General features: G+C 40.7%; 2 protein-coding genes across 6 annotated transcripts in view; both read left to right on the plus strand.

Moving 5' to 3' along the window:
* tmprss2 (transmembrane serine protease 2) overlaps positions 1-20,822 on the plus strand; it is a 253,688-nt gene extending 232,866 nt beyond the window's left edge. Inside the window, exons 1-14 of one of the 5 annotated variants that reach the window (XM_083986446.1) lie at positions 13,496-13,537; positions 14,549-14,605; positions 14,745-14,943; positions 15,722-15,814; positions 15,926-16,042; positions 16,147-16,276; positions 17,758-17,874; positions 18,005-18,045; positions 18,228-18,396; positions 18,492-18,664; positions 18,753-18,848; positions 19,643-19,785; positions 19,875-20,027; positions 20,571-20,822. In XM_083986446.1, coding sequence (XP_083842572.1) covers positions 14,591-14,605; positions 14,745-14,943; positions 15,722-15,814; positions 15,926-16,042; positions 16,147-16,276; positions 17,758-17,874; positions 18,005-18,045; positions 18,228-18,396; positions 18,492-18,664; positions 18,753-18,848; positions 19,643-19,785; positions 19,875-20,027; positions 20,571-20,579 — 1,455 coding nt within the window. In that variant the 5' untranslated portion in view covers positions 13,496-13,537; positions 14,549-14,590 and the 3' untranslated portion in view covers positions 20,580-20,822. Of the gene's footprint in view, positions 1-13,495; positions 13,543-13,701; positions 13,831-14,162; positions 14,257-14,548; positions 14,606-14,744; positions 14,944-15,721; positions 15,815-15,925; positions 16,043-16,146; positions 16,277-17,757; positions 17,875-18,004; positions 18,046-18,227; positions 18,397-18,491; positions 18,665-18,752; positions 18,849-19,642; positions 19,786-19,874; positions 20,028-20,570 lie in introns of those variants that run through there. The other 4 variants (XM_083986445.1, XM_083986444.1, XM_083986447.1 and 1 more) reach the window with 4 other exon arrangements.
* acat1 (acetyl-CoA acetyltransferase 1) lies at positions 4,082-11,133 on the plus strand. The gene is made up of 12 exons (XM_083986456.1): positions 4,082-4,232; positions 5,174-5,221; positions 5,299-5,416; positions 5,614-5,709; positions 6,168-6,268; positions 6,998-7,141; positions 8,093-8,243; positions 8,364-8,459; positions 8,598-8,711; positions 9,144-9,208; positions 9,372-9,529; positions 10,973-11,133. Exons 1-12 carry the CDS (start codon positions 4,182-4,184, stop codon positions 11,091-11,093), a joined length of 1,263 nt encoding a protein of 420 aa, XP_083842582.1. The 5' UTR covers positions 4,082-4,181; the 3' UTR covers positions 11,094-11,133.
* Positions 20,823-21,096: the final 274 nt, after the last annotated feature.

Below are 21,096 nucleotides of genomic sequence, written 5' to 3' on the forward strand. Positions count from 1 at the left end.
TCGTTTTGTGACAAGTAGCAATTCATCTCAACTATATTTGGTCTGTCAAACGTATTTGTAGTGAAGAAGAGATCTATTTACAAAAAAACAAACCAAAACATTTCAAGGCTCATTTTTTATTTTATTTTATAGCCTGCTCAGAAATGCCTCAGAGGAGAGGGCTTCTTCCAGTTTCTCCTTGTAAATTTGGAGCTTCTTTGCTCCCTCCTTGGACATGTGCCCCACCAGGGCTTCGGCCATCACATTTAACTCACTGTCAAAAAAGAACAATAAAGGTTTTCAATTACATGTTACATCACACATTGATGTGTCATGCGTCTATCATCAATTCTTTATATATTAATCTTACCACGGTTGATATTGAGGTCCCATTCGGAATCTCGCCACAGCCTCTGGCACTGTTATGTTGAATTTATGTTGAGTAGAGTGGCTGTTAATCGCCTGTTCGTCTGCTCCATATATCTATGGTCTGCTCAGGGTGATGCGCATTTATTGAGTCCCTAGCAACGGCTCGTTTTACCTAGCAACGGTCTGGTATTGTGTTATTGTTCCCTTCCCCTAACCTTTAAGAAATGGTCACTTTTGTGACTGTAGGAAGTACGTGTTTAAATGTAAATGTGAACAATAATTTCAAACAAACTATTGCTGCACTAGACCACGGTGAGAATAATGTTTTTGAATGAGCTGGTCAATATTATAGCAGAGTTACAATTTATTAGTTACACCAGATTGCTGGCTAAGTTACAACACCCAATTCTATTTGGCTCAACCTTTTAGGATCATTTGCAATAAAACGTATGTATACGCTGCATGTCACTTATCAAACAGGCAAATAACCCTCTGAAACTTTGCTAACGTTACATTTTGCTGAGTCGGCAACGGGCTGGCTTCGTTCTGTTTATACACTTATATTTAATAATATGGATAAATATAGCCTTACTTCCTTAGTCCATCGCTAAACACAATTATTATATACATTAATCGATGAATTAATTAAATTACACTGACACTTACAGTCTGCATATGTTCGGCCATTCAGACTAGTCAAGTTTTACGGCGGAACTGGTTTACTTCCTGTTTTGGCGGTCTCATTTTACATCTCGCGTGGTTCAACGTGACTTTCCCGTGTGGAGGGGGCGTGTCGCGTAGTGACGTCACTACGCGACACGCCTCTACGCGAAACGCCTCCCTCTTGCAGGCCGCAGACAGACCCTTCTCCACGTAGGCCTAGGCTATAGGTTGTGTGTCTGTTTGAATGACTTGTATGCAGTGATGGGACTAACGGCGTTAAAATAAACGGCGTTACTAACGGCGTTATCTTTTTCAGTAACGAGTAATCTAACTAATTACTATTTCCACCGTTACAACGCCGTTACCGTTACCGACAATTAAATGAGGCGCGTTACAAACTACTCAGTGAAGCCGTTGTCCTCCGACTTGGCTCATCTCATCTCAGACACAGAAGCTGCTAAACTGTTGTTTTTTTTTCCTCCTCTCCTTTGGTGAGGGGAGGGGGGAGGAGGGAGCCAGGAGGGACGAGACAACCGCATAAGTGATGATGATTGGTTGAGGCAGAGTAAGGTTTCATGCTAAGCCAATCAGAGGCAGTGTTCAGTTTGTACACAAACCACACACGCACGCAGTTTAGCCTCACACACACAAACTAGCAGAGGGAAGCTGCCGAGATCGGAGGGAAAGTGGAAACAGACACTACTTTAATCTCCCTGAGGTAAAAGACAAGAACATGTGAGGTGTAGCTACATTATGTCCCGGAGCGAAGTGTTTGTCCTGAGCTTCTGCTCACCTGACTCTGTGCAGCTTCTTCATTAAATCCAAACAGTCCGACACAGCGACGCACTGCTCCTCTTGACTCTAAAGTCTCTGTAGCTCATCAGCTGGAACTCTTCCAGAGCAGCTACAGCAGCGTTGTGACCTCAACCATGGTTGGTGAGAGCAGAAATGTTGTTGTTGTAGTGAAAATGGGCGGGCTCGTGAAGACGCGAATTTACACAAAGTCAAAACGAGCGATAAATCGCATTTCTCGCGTATCTCGCGTTTGGTCGCGCGTATAAACTCGAGCGAAAAAAAAGCGTTCCTCGTGTTTGTGTGGGAAGCCCCTGTGGGCTTCCCACACAAACACGGCCCCTGTGGGCTTCCCACCAAACACGATGAAAAGGACGAAGACGCGAAGGTCCCGTCGCCATAAAACAATCGGGTGTATTGCGTCGCAAAAAAAAAAAGTCGCGTCTACCGCGTCTCGCGCCTAATCGCGTCTTTGCGTCACGGCCTTTTACACCGCGGACGTAACGAATAAACGGTGACGGTGTGAACGAACAACATAGAACAGGACCAGACGTGGCGTTGTTTCCTCTTTTCACCTACAGCTCCACTCTCCCTTACTTACACTAACTACTGTTATTGTTGAGGCCAGATAATTGTGGGATTTGTAGTTTTTGACCAATCGTGTGCTCTTTCTTTTTGTGATTTTTCCTGTTCACACATGTTTTTTTTTGTTTAGGGGCAAATGCGAGTGAAATGCTCGCCCATGGTGGGCATAAGAAAATGTAAGACCTGTCTAAAATTATTTAAGACTTGAACACAATAATTCAACAAATTTAAAGCAGATATCAGCTTCACGGCCGTTTCGGCTAATGCTGCGTTCAAGGCAGGCTTTTGAAACCGTAAGTTACAGCTTCAAGTCACAACTACGACTTGGTAGCGTTCCAGGTAACCCGTAGCTCGTGTTTTTACCATCCTGTTGTCTGTGAAAGTTCCCTATAACGGCCACTCGTAACTTCCGACCCGTGAACTCGTACCAGATCGAACTGGTATGACTTCACAGGAAGGAAAAACACAAAGTACGAGTTTCTTTGAACGCACCATGAGTTAGCAGCCCCCGCCCTTGTCAGGCATCAATTGGTCCTCGTGCTACGTCACCACATTCACGCGCATCCCTTGGCTGCACACACAGCCCTTCATGCCGTTCTCTCTCCTCATTGGATAACACTTGTATCCCACAAGGAAAATTTTCTCCTCGGGTTACAGCAGAGCAGAGTGACGGAGAGACTCGTGTTTAGGCTGAAATACTTCATGTAAGTGATTGCTGACGGAAAATAGGACTATTTAGGACTTATATTAACAAAAACATTCCACTGATATCTGCTTTAAGACATTTTAAGACCTAAAATTTAGATTTTCACATTTTAGACTTTTTAAGACCCCGCGCGCATACCCTGTTATTTCATATAAAAGTTTAAGTGCATACATATTTTATGATGCTGTGTATTATATATTTAAGACCATCTTAGAATTTTCTAATAAATTTAGGCTAATACTTTTTAAGGCCTTAATTTTAGATACATGAATTTAAGACTTTTTAAGGATCCGCTGATACCCTGTTGTGCGCTCGCAGCAGGACAGATAATCAGATGGATAATCGGTAAAGTTAATAATTTCACTTAATGTGGCCATGAATAAATTAATTTCGATGTTTCGCCTGTTATTAAACGCAAATCTTGAATAGGTCTCCGCTGTTTTCACATTTAAAAAGGTCTTTGTTGTCTTTGTACAGAGACAATATGAGATTTGCTTGTAGCCACAGCACTTAAAAAACCCATGTAACCTATTTTCATAGGCACACCAGCCTCGCTTTCAATAAAACACACACTCGCATTCCATAATTGCGATCAGTGAAATATATGAAAACAATAAAATACAATTTAAAAATGAGAGAAAAAAAATCCAAATTCTTCGACATATTTAAACTTAAAAAAAAGAAAGAAAAAGTAACGCAATAGTTACTTTCCCTGGTAACTAGTTACTATTATAGTGAAGTAGTGGAGTTACTAACTCAGTTACTTTTTGGGAGAAGTACTTAGTAACTATAACTAATTACTTTTTAAAAGTAACGTTCCCAACACTGCTTGTATGTGATCTAAAAAGCTATGAAAAAAGTTTTTTTTTCCATGCTCTGCTATGGATATGCTTCTGGCTCAGCTCCCGTATATAAAACTACAATGACCATCATGCCTTTCCAACCTCTACGTCAGCGGAACACACCCCTCACTGTGATTGGCTGACACATATACCCCTCCGCTGCTGTAGCTGCTGCTGCTGCTGCTGCATGGTTGAAGGTGAAGTGGGTCCAATTGTGAGTCACGGTCCTTGTCTCTCAGTCCAAAATGCCATCCAGTGGACTTTTAACCATGCACGCTCACGTCTGCAGGCGCCTGGTAAGTGTTTAGTTTAGTGTGTCTGTTGTTGCGTGGAGGAGCTCGTTGTAGCAGCACTGACGGCGTGTAAACACAACAAGGCCTCGGTGAAGTGGTGAAGTTAGCTTTTCTGTCTCTGTCCTTGACCACAATAATGAGACAGAGAGAAGAGACAGCCTGAAGACACCTGCTTTCTGGGACAGGTGTCATTTGGATAGTGGCAATTATGACAGTGGCTTCGTTTTTCTTTTCTTTTTACATGATACAAAAGTGAAGCTAAAAGCTAATAATTAAAAACAACAGTGTCGCTAGCTAAGTGAAAGTATAAAGCTAAACAAAAGTTGGCTACTGCTTCTTACTGCTTTAATTATAAACATAATTCTCATTAGCTTCACCTAAAGTCCTTCAATTGACCCAAACGTATAGCCTATGTTATTGTTCAGTTTAAATAACAACCTTATGTAATCGCTGTTACATGATTACTAGAATTATTTTCAGTACCATTACTGTATTCAGTAGCCTACCAGTACTCATAATAATCATGGAGCTTGATATTTACATTATTCCTCAGCCGAAAAGAAGATATCGTTTTATACAAAATCTATCCCACTTTTAGTTGAAACAAAGTTTGGATTAAAACAGAATAACACAGCACAGAACCTGCTAAAGTCTCCCACTTCTGACACTGGTGCAAGTGCAACCAAGTTTTTCTGATGGTTAAACATAGGGCTACTCTTTTGTAGAACAGTATTGATTATCTCAAAGTTATTGAAATGCATGACATAAACCAGAGTGAAGGAGTGACAGAGACATTTGTGGTTACAAAAAAAAGAGATGTCTCTGCAGCAGCTGTGGTCCCAAGTCCAGCTTGACTGAGACTGAGACAAGGCCGAGTACAAATGTGGTCCCAAGACTCACTACAACACTAATAAATGAACACCAACTGTTTCCTGCTGTTTTAGGCTCATAAGTACCTGTGCAGAACCTACTCGTCTCGCCCCTCGCTCAATGTAAGTACACCGAGAGCTATGTAAATCTGTGTTTGGATGTAACTCTTTTTAATATGAACTTGTTATGGATGTTTCAGGAAGTCGTCATTGTTAGCGCAGTCCGCACTCCCATGGGCTCCTTTAGAGGAACCCTGGCAGCGGTACCAGCCACCAAGCTGGGCTCCATTGCCATCAAAGGAGCCATAGACAAAGCAGGTATGCTTACAAGTATTTTCCTCATTCATTAATTCATTCATAAGTGGCTTTGTGCACGTGATCAAACATCCTGGTATGCAGAGGATCCTCATCATACGCAGCAATTATGTGCAATCACTGCTAAGCAAATACACCAAATGAATAATTATAAGTTGATAATATCTTTATATCTTTGACTTATTGTTTCTTGTGTTTAGGAATCGCTCCTGAAGAGGTGAAGGAGGTCTACATGGGTAATGTTCTCCAGGCAGGAGAAGGACAGGCCCCCACAAGACAAGCCTTGCTTGGTGCAGGTGTGAGCTACACTGTTGATGCGTATATATATTTTAACCACTAACATCAATATTGACATTAACAGAAACAGCCACATATGTAGGCTAATATGTCTTGGACTGTTATCTATCTCCACTATAAAGCTAATTGGTTGTTCTGCACACATTTCTGATCTGAAAGCTACAGATCATAAAGACATGATCAAAGCTACACAATTTTTTTTTTTTTTAAAACATGTGTTTACCTGCAGGTTAAACTCATAAACATAGTTTATCTCCAGCAGCAGTGTTATGCCTCATCCGCTTTGATAAATGTACCCAGCTTCTGAAGACACTTTTATGTCATGACTGATCACACCGGTCACATGAAATATGGCAACTAATGATGCACACAAACACAGAGACAAAAGATTGGTCAAGAGACGTATATTCAATTTTTTTATTTTTTTTATTTAACACAAATATGTCTGTCTCTCTAGGCTTGACCCTCGGCACTCCAGCAACAACCATCAACAAAGTCTGTGCCTCGGGGATGAAGTCAATCATGCTGGCATCCCAGAGTCTAATGTGTGGACACCAGGTACTGTTGACATTACATACTTTACACTGTAGCTCTACAGCTGGAGAGACTGTGTTTGCAGTTAATTCAAGATGCAGAGTTCATGAAGCTGTGACAGAATATAGACTTTAATGTGTGTAGTTTTGATGTGTGTATTCAAAAACACAAATCTGATTCAATATTAGATTAGGAAGGTATTTTTGTGACCAAAACAAGCTTTGTTTACCAAACTCCTAGCATATGATGGGTGACCTGCAGAGATCTGAGTGGCATTGTTACACAATCCACTGTATGAACAAGAGACTGTGTCTGTCACTACAGATGAACAGACATGTGCTTATGTGATTATTCATTAAAAGTTCCATATGTGTGTGTATAGGGACATTAATTAATTCTGTGTACCATTAGTACAACTCGGGCATGCAGAGATGTGTGTGTGCACATGTGGCTTCCCAATAAAAATCTACAAGGAAAATGGATGTAAAGTAGCCATAAACACTATTGCGATGCTGCAGCCTTATTGTTAAAAGTCAGTTACACTAAATCACTGCAGTTACTACCTGATGGAAATGTATACATGCATACACACATACTTTATGCATTTCATGTCCAATTGTTGATATTGTCAGGGGACTTGTATCCCAGGGCGAGACTGTTGTTACTCACGAATGTCAATGTAGGTCATAGGCAGCCAGAATAACAATGTGACAGCAACTCTTTCTTTCTGTGTGACTCTTTTTCTTTCTTCAGGATGTGATGGTGGCAGGCGGCATGGAGAGCATGTCCAATGTCCCTTATGTAATGGCCAGAGAAAGTCCAACCTATGGAGGCGTGAGGATGGAGGACCTCATTGTTAAGGACGGACTCACTGATGTCTACAACAAATTCCACATGGTAACTGGAATTTATTTATCTTGTGTATTTTTATAATATCATTCAAAGTTTTAGGATGATTTTTAAAACCCTCCTGTTGTCCTTCTGTGTCAATCTGTTCCCTTCCTCCATCCTTCCTTCTTTCCTTCCTTCTTTCCTTCCTTCCTTTCTCCCTTCCTTCTTTCCACAATCCTTTTTCCCTTCCTTCCTTCCTTCCTTCCTTCCTTCCTTCCTTCCTTCCTTCCTTCCTTCCTTCCTTCCTTCCTTCCTTCCTTCCTTCCTTCCTTCCTTCCTTCCTTCCTTCCTTCCTTCCTTCCTTCCTTCCTTCCTTTGTCCGGCCTCCTGCTTCCTTCCTTGACCTAATCTGTTCCTTCCCTCCATCTTTCTTTCCTTCCTTTTTCCCTTCCTTCAGTCCTTCCTTCCTTTGTTCCCTTCGTCCTTACTTCTTCCTTCCTTTTTGACCCAATATGTTCCCTCCCTCCCTCCATCTACCTTACCTTCCTTTTTTCCTCCCATCTCTCACTTCTTCCTTCCTTCCTTCCTTCCTTCCTTCCTTCGTCCTTCTTTCCTTCCTTCCTTCTTTCCCTTCGTCCTTCCTTCCTTCCTTTTTGCCCTCTGTCCCTCCTTCCTTCCTTCTTTTCCTTCCTTCATCCTTCCTTCCTTCCTTTTTTCCCTCCGTCCCTTTGTCCTTCCTTCCTTCTTTCCCTTTGTCCTTCCTTCCTTCCTTCCTTCCTTGACCCAGGAGGACAACAGGAGGGTTAAAAAGATTATGTAAAACGGTGCATACAGTATCAGGTTGCCTCAGTAACTGGATCTACAGTGTCTTTGGTTGCAGGGCCTTTCCATAAAGTAAAAATAATTGCCTCCTATATATCTCATGTCCCAGTGTTCGCCAAGATGAATTTATACTTTTATCAGATTCATCTTTTGACATCTGTGCCATTGTGTTTGTGTTTGCTTGGTCTCTGACAGGGAAACTGTGCAGAGAACACAGCCAAGAACAGCAAGATCACGAGGGAGGAGCAGGACGCCTACGCCATCGGCTCCTACAGCCGCAGCAAAGCGGCGTTCGAGTCTGGATTGCTGGCCAAGGAGATCGTACCAGTCAGCATTCCTCAGAGAGGTACAGCAAGATGGCAAACACGGTTTCTCCCAGTTTATCATGCAGTGACATTGGTTATTTACACAACAAAGCGTGCTGTAGCTGTTGATGTGACTTACTGTATTTCTTTATTTTTGGTAGGGAAACCTGATGTGGTTGTGAGTGAGGACGAGGAGTGGAGGAGGGTCGACTTCAGCAAAGTCCCCAAACTGAGGGCAGTGTTCCAGAAAGAAAATGGTAAATGTGAAGCTGTCATTATTCTCGCTGTACTGTATTTATTCCATTTCTTAATTTCATTCATTAAACCACTTATGGAGCATCAGCAATTCAGCATACATGCATTTCATGGAGGTGTAATTTCCTGCTGTTCTTCAGGCACGGTGACGGCAGCCAACGCCAGCACGCTGAACGATGGAGCTGCTGCCCTCGTTTTAATGACGGCAGATGCTGCAAAGAGGCTCAATGTCACTCCACTGGCAAGGATTGTCTGTAAGTTTTACACACACAAATATATATACGTATATACGCACACTTACACACACAGACAGACTAGGCTTTCAGAGTTTGAGGTTTATGATTGGAACTCTTTAAGGTTGGTCAATCCATTTTTGTGTAAAATGGAGAGAATTAATGTTTATTCCTGTTTATTAAATCCAAACAAAAGTGTGATTTGTTTACTTATTTCCCTTTGCCACATTTGTTGGATTGTGTATTTGATGAGTTTGATGAGGGAAACAAAGAAATCCCATGAGCCTCCATAGCGTAGCTCTGAGCAGCTTGTGGCTCTGCTCCGCCATTCTAAAAATAGCTTGCACCGACAATTAAAGGCAACAATCTTACTGCTATGACTATAGGGATTATGGTAATGGGCCAATTTGCCAAAATGATACAGAATATTAACTTTTTTCCCCCCTCACATAGCTTTTGCTGATGCTGCAGTTGCACCCATTGATTTCCCCATTGCTCCTGCATACGCTGTACCCAAGGTGAGTACAAAGCTGTACTGATGTGAAGTATTATATACAGTACCTTGAAAGTTTTAGTCAGAGGTATATATTCCATAATTTTAATAAAATAACTCTATCTGCTCTATAGTCAACCTTTCATTGATGCAGTTGAATCCATCCTAACCTAGTGAATGTGTGTCAGGTGCTGGAGGCAGCAGGGTTGAAGAAGGACGATATCTCCATGTGGGAGATCAATGAGGCCTTCAGCGTGGTCGTTTTGGCCAACATGAAAATGTTGGACATTGACCCAACAAAAGTCAATGTTAATGGAGGTGCTGTGTCCCTGGGACATCCAATTGGGTAAGTAGTGTACTGTAGCTGGGACTGACACGGAGGAGCTGCTCATTATTTTTGATATAAGTGATCAAGTGACTAGGAGACAAGGAGGAAAGAACAGAAATACCTCCACAACAACTGAGCCACAGGGTGTGTGTCCTGTTCTTCTAAAAATATCTCCTCCTCTTTTCCTGTTCCTCCTCAGTTCAGAGGAACTGTGCAATAAAGTTTAATTTTCTAGGGAATATAGAACTATCGGCCCATATCCAAACTTGGCCCTCAACATCGTGGACATAAAATCTTATCTAATCTATCTAACCTCAAAAACACTCCAGACACTTAACTGCTGCAACTTGTTTTGAACTTTTAACAGAGTACTTCCTGGAGTTTGTCTAACATGACTAAGGGATTTGTGTATATTTATTTGCAAGTGCACGCCTTTTTGTACTGTAATCAAGTCATAAAACACAGCTCTGCTTTAAAGCAGAACTATGCAGGATTTGGGCTGTAATTATTGTGGCTCAGAGACACTGTGATGGTTGAGTGACCTATTATGAGGTGAATGGGGTCTAGGCCAATGCGCTCACCCCCCCCACTGGCTGAAAACCGCACTTGCAAGATCAGTCCTCCATCTCGGTGTTACAAATCTCATCAATGGATAGAACTATCGCGAGAAACTGCCTTACGGCAGTACGAGATAAGAACGCAGATGACGTCATGCATGTCATGAATCGTGATTGGTTTGAGTTCGGAAAGTCGGAGGAAACCATGGAAACATGAAATGTTTAGAAGTTCGGCTTGTGGCTAACACGGAGCTAATGCTAACACGGACACACACACACCATGGATCTTTTATAAGATAATGTAGGCTAATACATCATGACACACACACGCCTTCGCGTTTTGTTACCTTTATTCCTGTGTGTGTATGTCTGTGTCTTTGTGTCTGTATGTGGCCGTATTAGCGTTAGCTCCGTGTTAGCATTAGCTCCGTGTTAGCAGGGCTTAGCAAACACCGCTCTCTACCTTCAGGAGTTTTTTTTTTTTTACGACAGTGACATGTGCCTCCCAGAACTGTGGGGGAGCCCCGGAGAGGGAAAAAAGAGAAACCAACGAAGGAGCGAGCTATTTCCGGCCGACTTGCATAGTTCTGCTTTAAGCTTTATATCCCAGAGTGACCACAACAGGAAACACATGACTAATCTCAGTTTACAGTCTTCATAGAACAAGTAGTGGGTACTAGAGGGAAAAAAACAATGCTAGAGGTTTTATTTATTTATTTATTTATTTATGAAGAAAGAGATGAGTTTTCTATTTATCTATTTATTCCTTGATTATGGAAACCTCTGTGTGCTATTGGTGAATCAGCCCTAGTCATAATATAAATAGTTTTTATTGACTGTAAACAGGCCTGTCTTAGCAACTTGGTGGATGATTCATAATGCTTTCTTCTTTTTTATTGCTCAGGATGTCTGGGACAAGAATCGTGGGTCACATGGTTCACAATCTGAAGTCCGGTCAGTACGGGCTGGCAGGCATCTGCAATGGAGGTGGTGGAGCTTCATCTATTCTGATCCAGAAGCTGTAGGAAACTTGACGTCTCAGATAAAACTCCCAGATACACCCGTTGAAGTGTGTGTTAACTTTTGACTTTTGGTTCAATAAGCTAAGACATCTGTATGCTCCCTTTTTACTGTGAAGATAAGAATGCTTCTGTTACAACCTCTATGCCAGTTGCCTTAATCACACAACAAGATAGGACTCCACTCACGTGACATCACGACTCCAGAGTTAAAACACTCCTTTGTTTGACAAAACATCTTGTGCAAAAAAAAAATGGATTAATATTTAACTCTGTATGAAATTAAATGGTTGAATAAATACTGTAGTTTTTATGAAACCACTGTCATGTGATTGATCTTTATTGACCGACATATAGTTTATGGTTACCAAAAGTCCCACCCTCAGTGTATGACGTTTCACAGCTGGGAATTCCTTTGGTGTCAAGTGTATCAACATTTTGACTATACAAGGTCAGAGTTGGTGCTGTAATTTTCAAGTTGTACACTAGATGCCGCCATTTTCCTTGCACTCTTTATTGCATGCATTCCACATTGCAGTGGAATGCATGCATGGAAAAAAATGTTTCTTAAAAAGCATTTCTACATGTATGGCACTCACTTCCATTACAGATTATTATTACTGATTTTATAGGAAGATTATGAAAGCCACTGCTGTGATTAAAAACTGACATTATCCCACCAAAATCTATTGATAAAGTCTAAAAGTTTACATTATTTCAGGTCTGAAAAGACTTAATATTTTTGGTTATTTGTTATTTTGACTATAGTTGTCATTTTCTGCCAATAAATGCTCTAAATGACAATATTTTTATTTCAGTTTTGGGAGAATTGTTGTCAGTTAATAGAATAAAACAAAAATGTTCATTTTACTCAAACACCTATAAATAGTAAGACCAGAGAAACTCATCATTTTGTGGTCTCTTTTATTTATATATATATATATATATATATATATATATATATATATATATATATATATATATATATATATATATATATATATATATATATATATACATACAGTATATATGTATCTGTATTTTCCATTTATCCCTCTTGGCTTCCATCACTTTTGTTGAAGAAATACTCATCCTAGTGTGGACATGCCTTTTACGCTGTAGTTGACTAGAAAGCTCAAACAGGTACAGAACATCACCGGCAGACAGAAACCTTCACTTGAGGATACATTCAGGTCCTGATGCCTGTGTTCAGCCACAAACACGTTTAAGAATATTTCAAACTCAAGACAACCACCTTTTCACTCTGCTGCCCTCTGCAAGGTGCACTAGAGTTACTAAGAACTGCACTGAAAATGCAAAACATCTTGCTGTTTAGCTGTGCAAATAAATGCTATCCACTTGTGGTTGAAAGCCCTACCTGCTGAGTGTTTGAGAGGTTATCTGTAAAATGTCTGCTGTCACCTTGATGCAGTGAGGGTGGATGGAATTTCACTTGTGGTGTTTAAAGTGGGGAAAAGAAATGTGTCTTATCCGAAAGAATGCAATTTCAGGGGTGAACTTACAAAAAAAAAAAAAAAAAACCTGGGTACATACACCAACTGAACAACAGGTGTGTGGGAAGGGCTAAGGAAGGGTGAAGAAGATACACTCTGACCTAGAAGAAGTCCTGCATCCATCAAGGTAGGTCCACTTTTTTGGATCTAGCAATGTCATTTGAAAGTAGTGCTGGTGCTGGTGCTATCGTATCGCAGTTATGGCTTTTTGTACACTTTTGTTTATGACTAAACTGATGAAGACATGGAGCAGGGACCCCTACTATATAAAAAAATGTACTAGGCCCAGTACAGTATGTATTGTGCATTCAATATTAAGCTTTTGAAATATCACACAGGTTGATATACCGGTATTCATATTTTTTCTAAACGTGTACAATGTACAGTGGGTAGAGTAGTCGTCCGTCTGCCATTTATAAACAGACCTTGTTCACTGATACCAACGCCAATATCAACATGTCTGTCAACTGCATGGTAATCATGCATATTAATCAAAATTACGTTTTTTATTTGAAACATAAATGTGGAAACTAAAAGACATAAAACATTGCCTAATCAACCAAAAGTTCCACAACCCCCATGCAGCATCTCCTGTTGAAGACCTCTGCTGTAAAATGTAATTTATTATCTGTACAATAACTCAATGCATAGTTATTGAACAAGTTTGTATGTATGTTTATATTTACAATCCAAAACCATTTTCTTCATGTCAGTAAATATGTTTCATACTTGTCAGTCAGAACATCGGGGTCTCCACTCTCTCTTTCCTGAACGACTCTTGTCTTTCATTCCTTCCTCTTTCCTGCCAGTTAACCCAAAGTTAAATATTAACTGGCTCCGAAACTTGTTTGGCCATCAGTATTTGTTAGCCCACTTGCCATTTGTTAATAATTGAACACACCCGGGTGACGCATGTATTGTCGGACAATAGCATGGGTAATGTAAGAATGAAGAACCAAAGCTATTACGCCTTTTAACTTTATTTTGTGTAATTTGTGTTTGTTTTCTAAGACTTTGTCTGAATGCCAGGTCTAGGTCAAACAGTTCCCTTTTGCCAACTGTTGACTGCTATTGCTCCTCCTCTCACGTACTGTTTTGGACTTTAAGACACTTGCATTTGGTAGAAACTGTGGTCAGGAAAGGTTCAGGGAAAACATTTATCCAGACAGAGTGGAGATTAGCCACAGTAAGCAGAAACTAGTGCATGTTTGTCTTCAAGGTTTTATAAGGTAAATTGAGAATTTCAAATATTATGCATTTATAGATGTTTCTGCAGTTATGTAGCCAGGGAATGTTTTCAGCTACAAAAACTGCTCATAGATCAATGACACAGCTGATGTAATGTCACTTCTACACAGTTACACCATTAACCTGCACAGGACTATAAAGCATTCATTGTTTTCAAATGATTCACCTTGTCCTAATCGGCCTCACCGTTAGTAATGAGTATCAATGAATGTCGATGCTTTCCTCCATCAATACCTGCTATTTGACCATGTCATTATGAAGTGTTAAATAAATGGAGTGGTGTGCAACAGGCTGGCTTATGCACACACACCAGCAGTAGGTGTGGTCATGGCTGTTGATTACAGGGAAACAGGGAGTGGAGGGACAGAGAGAATCAGAGCGTTGAAGGAATTTGTGGGAATTACAAGGTACGTAGCAATCGAGAGGAAAAAGCGGATTAATTTGTGAACATTAACCACACAGCAGGTCAGGTGTCCGCTTTTATTGTTGTGGTATTTAAGTTGTTAATTAACAAAGATTGATTTTTGGTGTTTGGGGTAATGTGAATATAGCATATTTCACATTAGTGTTTATTTTTGTTTTACAAATGTTGCTTTAATATAAACTTTTGCTTGGCTATAATACGGTGCATTATGTACTTTTCTTTTTTCAGTTATGAGCTTTTATTTGTAATTTCAAACACTGTATAAACTTTTCCAGGTGTGACAGCGTTTCACATCAGGCGGTACGACCAGTTTCAGTATGAGTAATAATCAGGTAAGTTTGACAGCTAAAGACAACGCTTTCTAAATCATCAGCGCACTTTTTTTTCCCTTTATATTATCCCTCTGTTTTTACACTCAATAACATATTAACCTGATTGTTGTGCCAATAATTTCTCTTTCTTTACTTGCAGGTAAATGGGCCAACCTATGACAACATAGGCTTCCAGAATGATGAGGGGAGACCCCCTCCATACAGCCCACAGGACGGGATGTACCCTTCGCCTTCGTACCCACAACAGACGCCAAGTCACGTTGCCTCGTCTCCCAGAACCATCAACACCCACCACACTGTAACGCCGGGAATACCACACAGTATCGGACAAAAGAAAGGTGCAGTTATCAGTCGTAACGCAAATACACACTCATATGACTAACAGCTTCTGCAGTTTCACAGAAACATGAACTCATTTTTATTTCCATTTGAACCAGAAAGTTACATTTACAATGATTTTACAAAATCAAAGCATAACTTTAATTGGTCTGATATCTCCCAGTCGTTCATGGTGGTGTATTATTATTATTATGTGCGATTATTTTATTTTCAGTATTATTAGCTTATAGATATCATATCTGGTTTTACAAGTGATAATGAACTGTGCCTTTTCCTTCCTTATCATGACCATGCAAATGGTTCATCACTGCATTGGAGAAATGTAATACACAACACTTTTGATTGTGCTCTTTGGGTGTTATGAAGCTGGAGAACACTGCTTGACCTTTGGTCCTTCTTAAGAAAGCCATACTTATCCACAGCTCCATCAAAATGTCAATGCACCCCTCCCTTAAGTGTTGCATTTGTATAATGCACAGTTTTGAAGCAGAAATGAATTTATGGATTTTTTTTTTTAGGCAGTAAAGTAGAAACACAAAACCTAACATTACTGTTTCGTCATGTGGAAAATGATCAACTCACAACACTTGATTTCATGAAGTGAATGCAGTAGAAAATGAACCTCACCAATTTACATCTTTGGCCACTTCTTTTTGTACTGCGTTCTCTAAATAAAACCATTTGCATGCCTGAATCTATGTAAATTTTAAAGGGTGCCCAGCACTGGCATGTAAAATTGAGCAATATCAATGAGTTTATTGTAATCTTGCTTTACAGGGATGAGGAAATGTCAATGGAAATATGTCCTGTCAGCAGTTCTGGTTGTCCTTCTTATCCTGGCAGTAGTGGCCCTCCTGCTCTGGTACTTCTGTGAGTTGAACTGAAGATCTTTTTCTCATTATTAGATTTTTCTTTTTCTTTGGTGATATTTCTGTGTGCTCTATACTGTGTGTGTGAGTCTCTGTGTATCTGTGTTTGCAGTATACTTCCAGTGTTTACTAGGGAAGTCGTGCAGAAGCGGTGGACGGTGTCTGAGCCACTCGCAGTGGTGTGACGGTGTCGAGGACTGTTCAGATGGAGAGGATGAAGCTCAGTGCTGTAAGATGTTCCGCAATCTACAGTAGTTATCGGTGGTCGTCATGGTTTCTGTTACATCCGTCATCAGCACAGGGAACAAACCACTGTCCTTCTGTGCTTCACAGTTCGCCTCCATGGGACCAACTTAATGCTGGAGAGTTACTCATCTGACAGTCAAACATGGATGCCTGTGTGCGCTGACAACTGGCACGACAACTATGGCAAAGCAGTGTGTGAGCAGATTGGCTACTCGAGGTGCTGAGCATCTTCGTTGTCCCACTTATGTGCACTGTTTGAGTAGCTGTTTTTTTTCTCTTTTTTCCTCAGAATAAATTTTTGTTAAAGGGATAGTTCAACATTTTGGGAAATTCGCCTATTGCCATAATTCATTACCTTTAAAGAGACAACGAGGAGTTTTGGAAAAGCGAAGCGTTTTCACACAACACTTATGAGCCTCCGCGCGCACCGTGAAATTCTTTGACCAGCGCAAGACAGACTCATGTTTTCATTCATCAAGAATTAAAGCAGAAGTAAGCGATCCTGCGTATGGGCGGATATAACTATTTAAGACTTATATTAACACAAATAGTCCGCTTACTTCTGCTTTAAAGTCAGAGGTTCGAAGACGATCACATACCGTCGTAGTTCCGACCATAAACGGTGATTCGGCGGCGTTATTCTCATGACTCGCCAAAACCGAAAATAAAGAAACGCTGGTCGGCTCGACCAGCATTTCCGCCACCACTAATAATAACAAAATAACGATAGAGACAAAACGATATATTTATCGAAAATGGGCCCATTAACAAGTGTGGGTAGCGGAGATTCATCCACATTAATATGAGACTTTTTTATTGTCGCAGAATTTTTGGTTCTGCCGACGGAGAAAACTCCTCATTGTCCCTTTAATTATTGGTGCATGTTGTTTTGAGATCCGCGGGGCAGAGACGTGAGCTGCTCAGCGAACACAGTGGAGGAGAAACTCATCAAATACACAATCCAACAACACCAAAACGCTCTCATGGGCAAGTTGTGACCTGAACATTCACCACACTATGAAATAATCATGTATTATTATGTAACATTACGACACATGAAGCAAATACTTGGACCTACTTGCACTTTTGAGATCACTCCGCCCAGCAGCCGTGTGTGGACTGTCGTTCTGGCTATGTATTTACCTCGAAAACAACTTAGTCTCATAATGTTACATTATTATTTCATAGCGTGGTGAATGTGCAGGTCACAACTTCTCCACAAGAATGTTTTGGAGTTGTTGGATTGTGCATTTAATTTGTTTTGAGGGACGGAGGACCTGTACCGTTTACCTTCATTGTGTTCGCTGAGCAGCTCACGTCTCTGCCCCGCGGATCTCAAAACAACATGCACCGATAACAAAAGATAATGAACCTACTGCTATGACTATAGGGATTATGGCAATAGGACAATTTGCCAAAATGTTGATCTATCCCTTTAAAGAGGAAAAGCCTCTGAGACAAGTTAAAGTTAAAAGTTAACACTGTATATAAAGCAATATAAAGAGGTACAGTACAAATGGCCTATTCATCTGAAGAATTGAGTAAGACAAGGAGAAAAAAGATATGTTTCACATTTGGGAAGATCTACACACAAATTCCTCATCATGACTAACATCCAAACTTCACTCATCCAATTTAAAAAGCTGAGTATGTTTGTCTCACTGATCACATGACTTCTTCTTTGTGTCCATCCCATAGTCGGGATTACGTCACCTTCAGGCGAGTGAATGCAGGTTCCTCGGCCTCCGAAGGATACCTGAGACTGAAGCCCGGGAGTAACTACAGGTCTCCTATACAGTCTCAGCTAACTTACAGGTATGATTTACACCCAGTACAGTAATAATGAAATGCATTTCCACATTGAGCAGTCAGTCTTATTTCTCTCTGTGTCGTGTGTCGTGTATTTTGGAAATAAATATCTTTTTTTTTTTACTTTTCTCTGCAGCCAAAATTGCTTAGCCACAGCAATCGCACTTGAGTGTATAGGTAAGCTACTGTTTTAACTGGGACATAACTGCAATGCTGAAATATGTATGAAATTGTGTTGCTGTTTGGACAGCAGCCAATCAAATTGTGGGGAAGAATACCAAATATCCAAGAGAACAGAAATATAACTTGAATTTAATTAGTTGTTTTTGCTCTATTAAACTTTTTTTCTCCATCATCAGAATGTGGAAAGACGTCAGCGGCCCCCAGTTCTCGAATCGTAGGTGGTACGAACGCTGTGAACGGAGCCTGGCCGTGGCAGGTCAGTCTTCAGATTCAGGGGCAACACGTTTGTGGAGGCTCCATCGTCAGCCCTTACTGGATCGTATCTGCTGCACACTGCTTCGAGAAGTGAGCTTCTGCTCTTTACACCATTTATGATCCTTCATGCCATTTCACAAAGAGACGCTATTGCCTATTGCACATGTTTGTGTTCTCGGTTGCAGGTACTTCAGTCCTGGGTTATGGACAGTGCGCTATGGTGATGTGAGCTTAAGGGAGTTGCGTTTTGAAGCTGGCAAATCAGTTAACAAAATCATTAGTCATGCCGAATATGACAGTGAAACTAGTGACAATGACATTGCCCTTCTGAAGCTCAACACACCTCTGACATTTACAAGTAAGTGCTTTCCAGTTAAATCTAATGATGATGATGTGACCTGGTAGTTTATTTCTGTAATGAGAAGTTCATGTTGTTTGTCTCTTAGGAACAGTGCAGCCTGTGTGTCTCCCCAACTCTGGTGTGAACCTCTCTGCCCAACGTTCAGCCTGGATCACAGGATGGGGAGCCCTGCGCTCATCTGGTGAGTGAATATGTCCAACTTTGAAACTGAGAATTTACAACATATTAAAGGGATAGTTCACCCAAAATTGAAATTTCTCACCCTCATGTCGACTAAGGGCTGGGAGAAGTTTCAGAGTCCTCCGTGGCTTCTCTGAGTTACAGGGGGTCTCGGCGTAGCAGTGCATGTCCATATAACGGTTGCAAATGGATACCAACTGTCTTCGTAACAAAAAGACACACCAAAAAACATCCAAATACCTCCATGCTGCTCGTATGTAATGTCCGTCTTGTATTGAAGCCCCCAAATGCGAAATTGTCCCGAAAAAAATTAAATAAGTCTATTTTTCAAGCTTGTTTGTAGCGGAAGCTCCTCTTACCAGTTCGTCCAAATTTGACCAACCGGGAAGAGGAGCTTCGAGAAGCTTCCGCTACAAACAAGCTTGAAATGTAGACTTATTTAATTTTTTTCGGGACAATTTCGCATTTGGGGGCTTCAATACAAGACGGACATTACATACGAGCAGCATGGAGGTATTTGGATGTTTTTTGGTATCCATTTGCAACCATTATATGCACTGCTATGCCGAGACCCCCTGTAACTCAGAGAAGCCACGGATAACTCTGAAACTTCTCCCAGCCCTTAGTCGACACGAGGTCGACTAAAATCTTCTCTTCAATGCTTTGTTGTCTTTTTCTTTCTGTAAATTATTTGTTCAAGTGTTTCAAGGGTCACCTGCTTTTTAAGACTTGAGGAAAGTGATTCTTTAACGTGTGGCTGAGTTAACTAAATGTACAATTATTAATTGTTCTCAGGGCAAGGCCCGGACATACTGAATCAGGCCCAGGTGACCATTTACAGCAGACAGACCTGTAACAGCCCTCAGGTGTTAGAGGGACGGGTCACTCAGACCATGATCTGTGCAGGAAAACTGCAGGGAGGGGTCGACACGTGTCAGGTTAGTCAGACTTTGTTTGTCTCACACACACATACTGTATAGATACACACATGCACCATGCACATTCATCTTTCTCTTGTATGCTGCAGGGGGACAGTGGAGGACCGCTGGTAGTTGAGCAGGGAGGTGTATGGTGGCTGGCAGGGGACACTAGCTGGGGGATTGGATGTGCTTTGAGGAACAAGCCAGGAGTCTATGGCAACGTTACTTATTTTACTGACTGGATATACACACAAATGCAGGTACAGTATGTTAATGCTCCAGAGATTCACCCACCTGATTAACCTTTATTTGCATACGCAGTAGGTCTTCTTTTAACAGATGCTTGAAAATTCAAACTGGGCATTGCATATGTATTTGCAGTTAGAAGCAGAGCAACAACACATGTCAGTCCTTGTGTGAAGTCCTATGTCTTGTTATATTATGATTCTAACTGCTCAAAAAAATAAAGGAAACACTTAAACAACACATTGTAACTCCAAGTATATCACACCCATGTGAAATCAACCTGGGATGATAATTTTGATTTACATTGATAATTTTTACGTTATGTTGTTCTCAACACACTCTACTATATATTGAATAACGATTTTAAACTGCAATATTTCATTAATTGAGATCTAAGATGTGTTGTTTAAGTTTTCCCTTTATTTTTTTGAGCAGTGTAGTTAAATCTAATGTGAATGAGTCACGTACTGTGATATTAGGTGACATTATGCGAGCTGACAGCTTCATAAGAATGATATCCTAACATCTAACTCTTACATTGTTTCTCATCCTAACAGAATGAGTGATGGAAACATCAGCCAACATGAAGACAAACCTCTGTTAATCAGTTACTTTATCACACACTTTGCACTTTGAATCTGAATCTCTGATCAGGAAGAGATTTTTTTTTTAAAAACAAAAACAAAAATTGTGGGAAACCGATGCGTCATTTCATTATTTTTCTATACTCATTATTACGGACAAATGAATGTTTGTATTGTGACAAAAATCAAGCTATTTTGTTGTAATAAAACAAATTTTGCACAAAAGAGCTGAGTTTCACTTGTGTTCAGTAGTCTGTCCCTGCTTCTGTCAAGTAACTGGCTAATGGAGCAAAGCCTGGCAGCCGGCGCAGCAGTTACTTTGACTCATGCTGCAGAATTTAATGGTACACTACTCAGGTAGTGGTAAGCATATCCACAGCCCTGTTTGAAAGAAGATTAAACCCCACCTTCATTCTTTTATTTACCTGTTAGCTCTCCTCTTGGTACAGTACAGGGAACAATAAGATCAGAGCTTTGCCTGGACATATTCACTTACCAC

Source organism: Trachurus trachurus (genome assembly GCF_905171665.1).
Source record: "Trachurus trachurus genome assembly, chromosome: 14".
Classification (NCBI taxonomy): Eukaryota; Metazoa; Chordata; class Actinopteri; order Carangiformes; family Carangidae; genus Trachurus; species Trachurus trachurus.

Excerpts from the sequence above, each read along its gene's own strand:
- acat1 (XM_083986456.1), top strand. The coding sequence starts at position 4,182 with ATGCCATCCAGTGGACTTTTAACCATGCACGCTCACGTCTGCAGGCGC. Across the intron at positions 8,460-8,597 it reads AGTGTTCCAGAAAGAAAATG|GCACGGTGACGGCAGCCAAC; the intron begins GTAAATGTGAAG and ends GCTGTTCTTCAG. Across the intron at positions 8,712-9,143 it reads TCCACTGGCAAGGATTGTCT|CTTTTGCTGATGCTGCAGTT; the intron begins GTAAGTTTTACA and ends CCCCTCACATAG.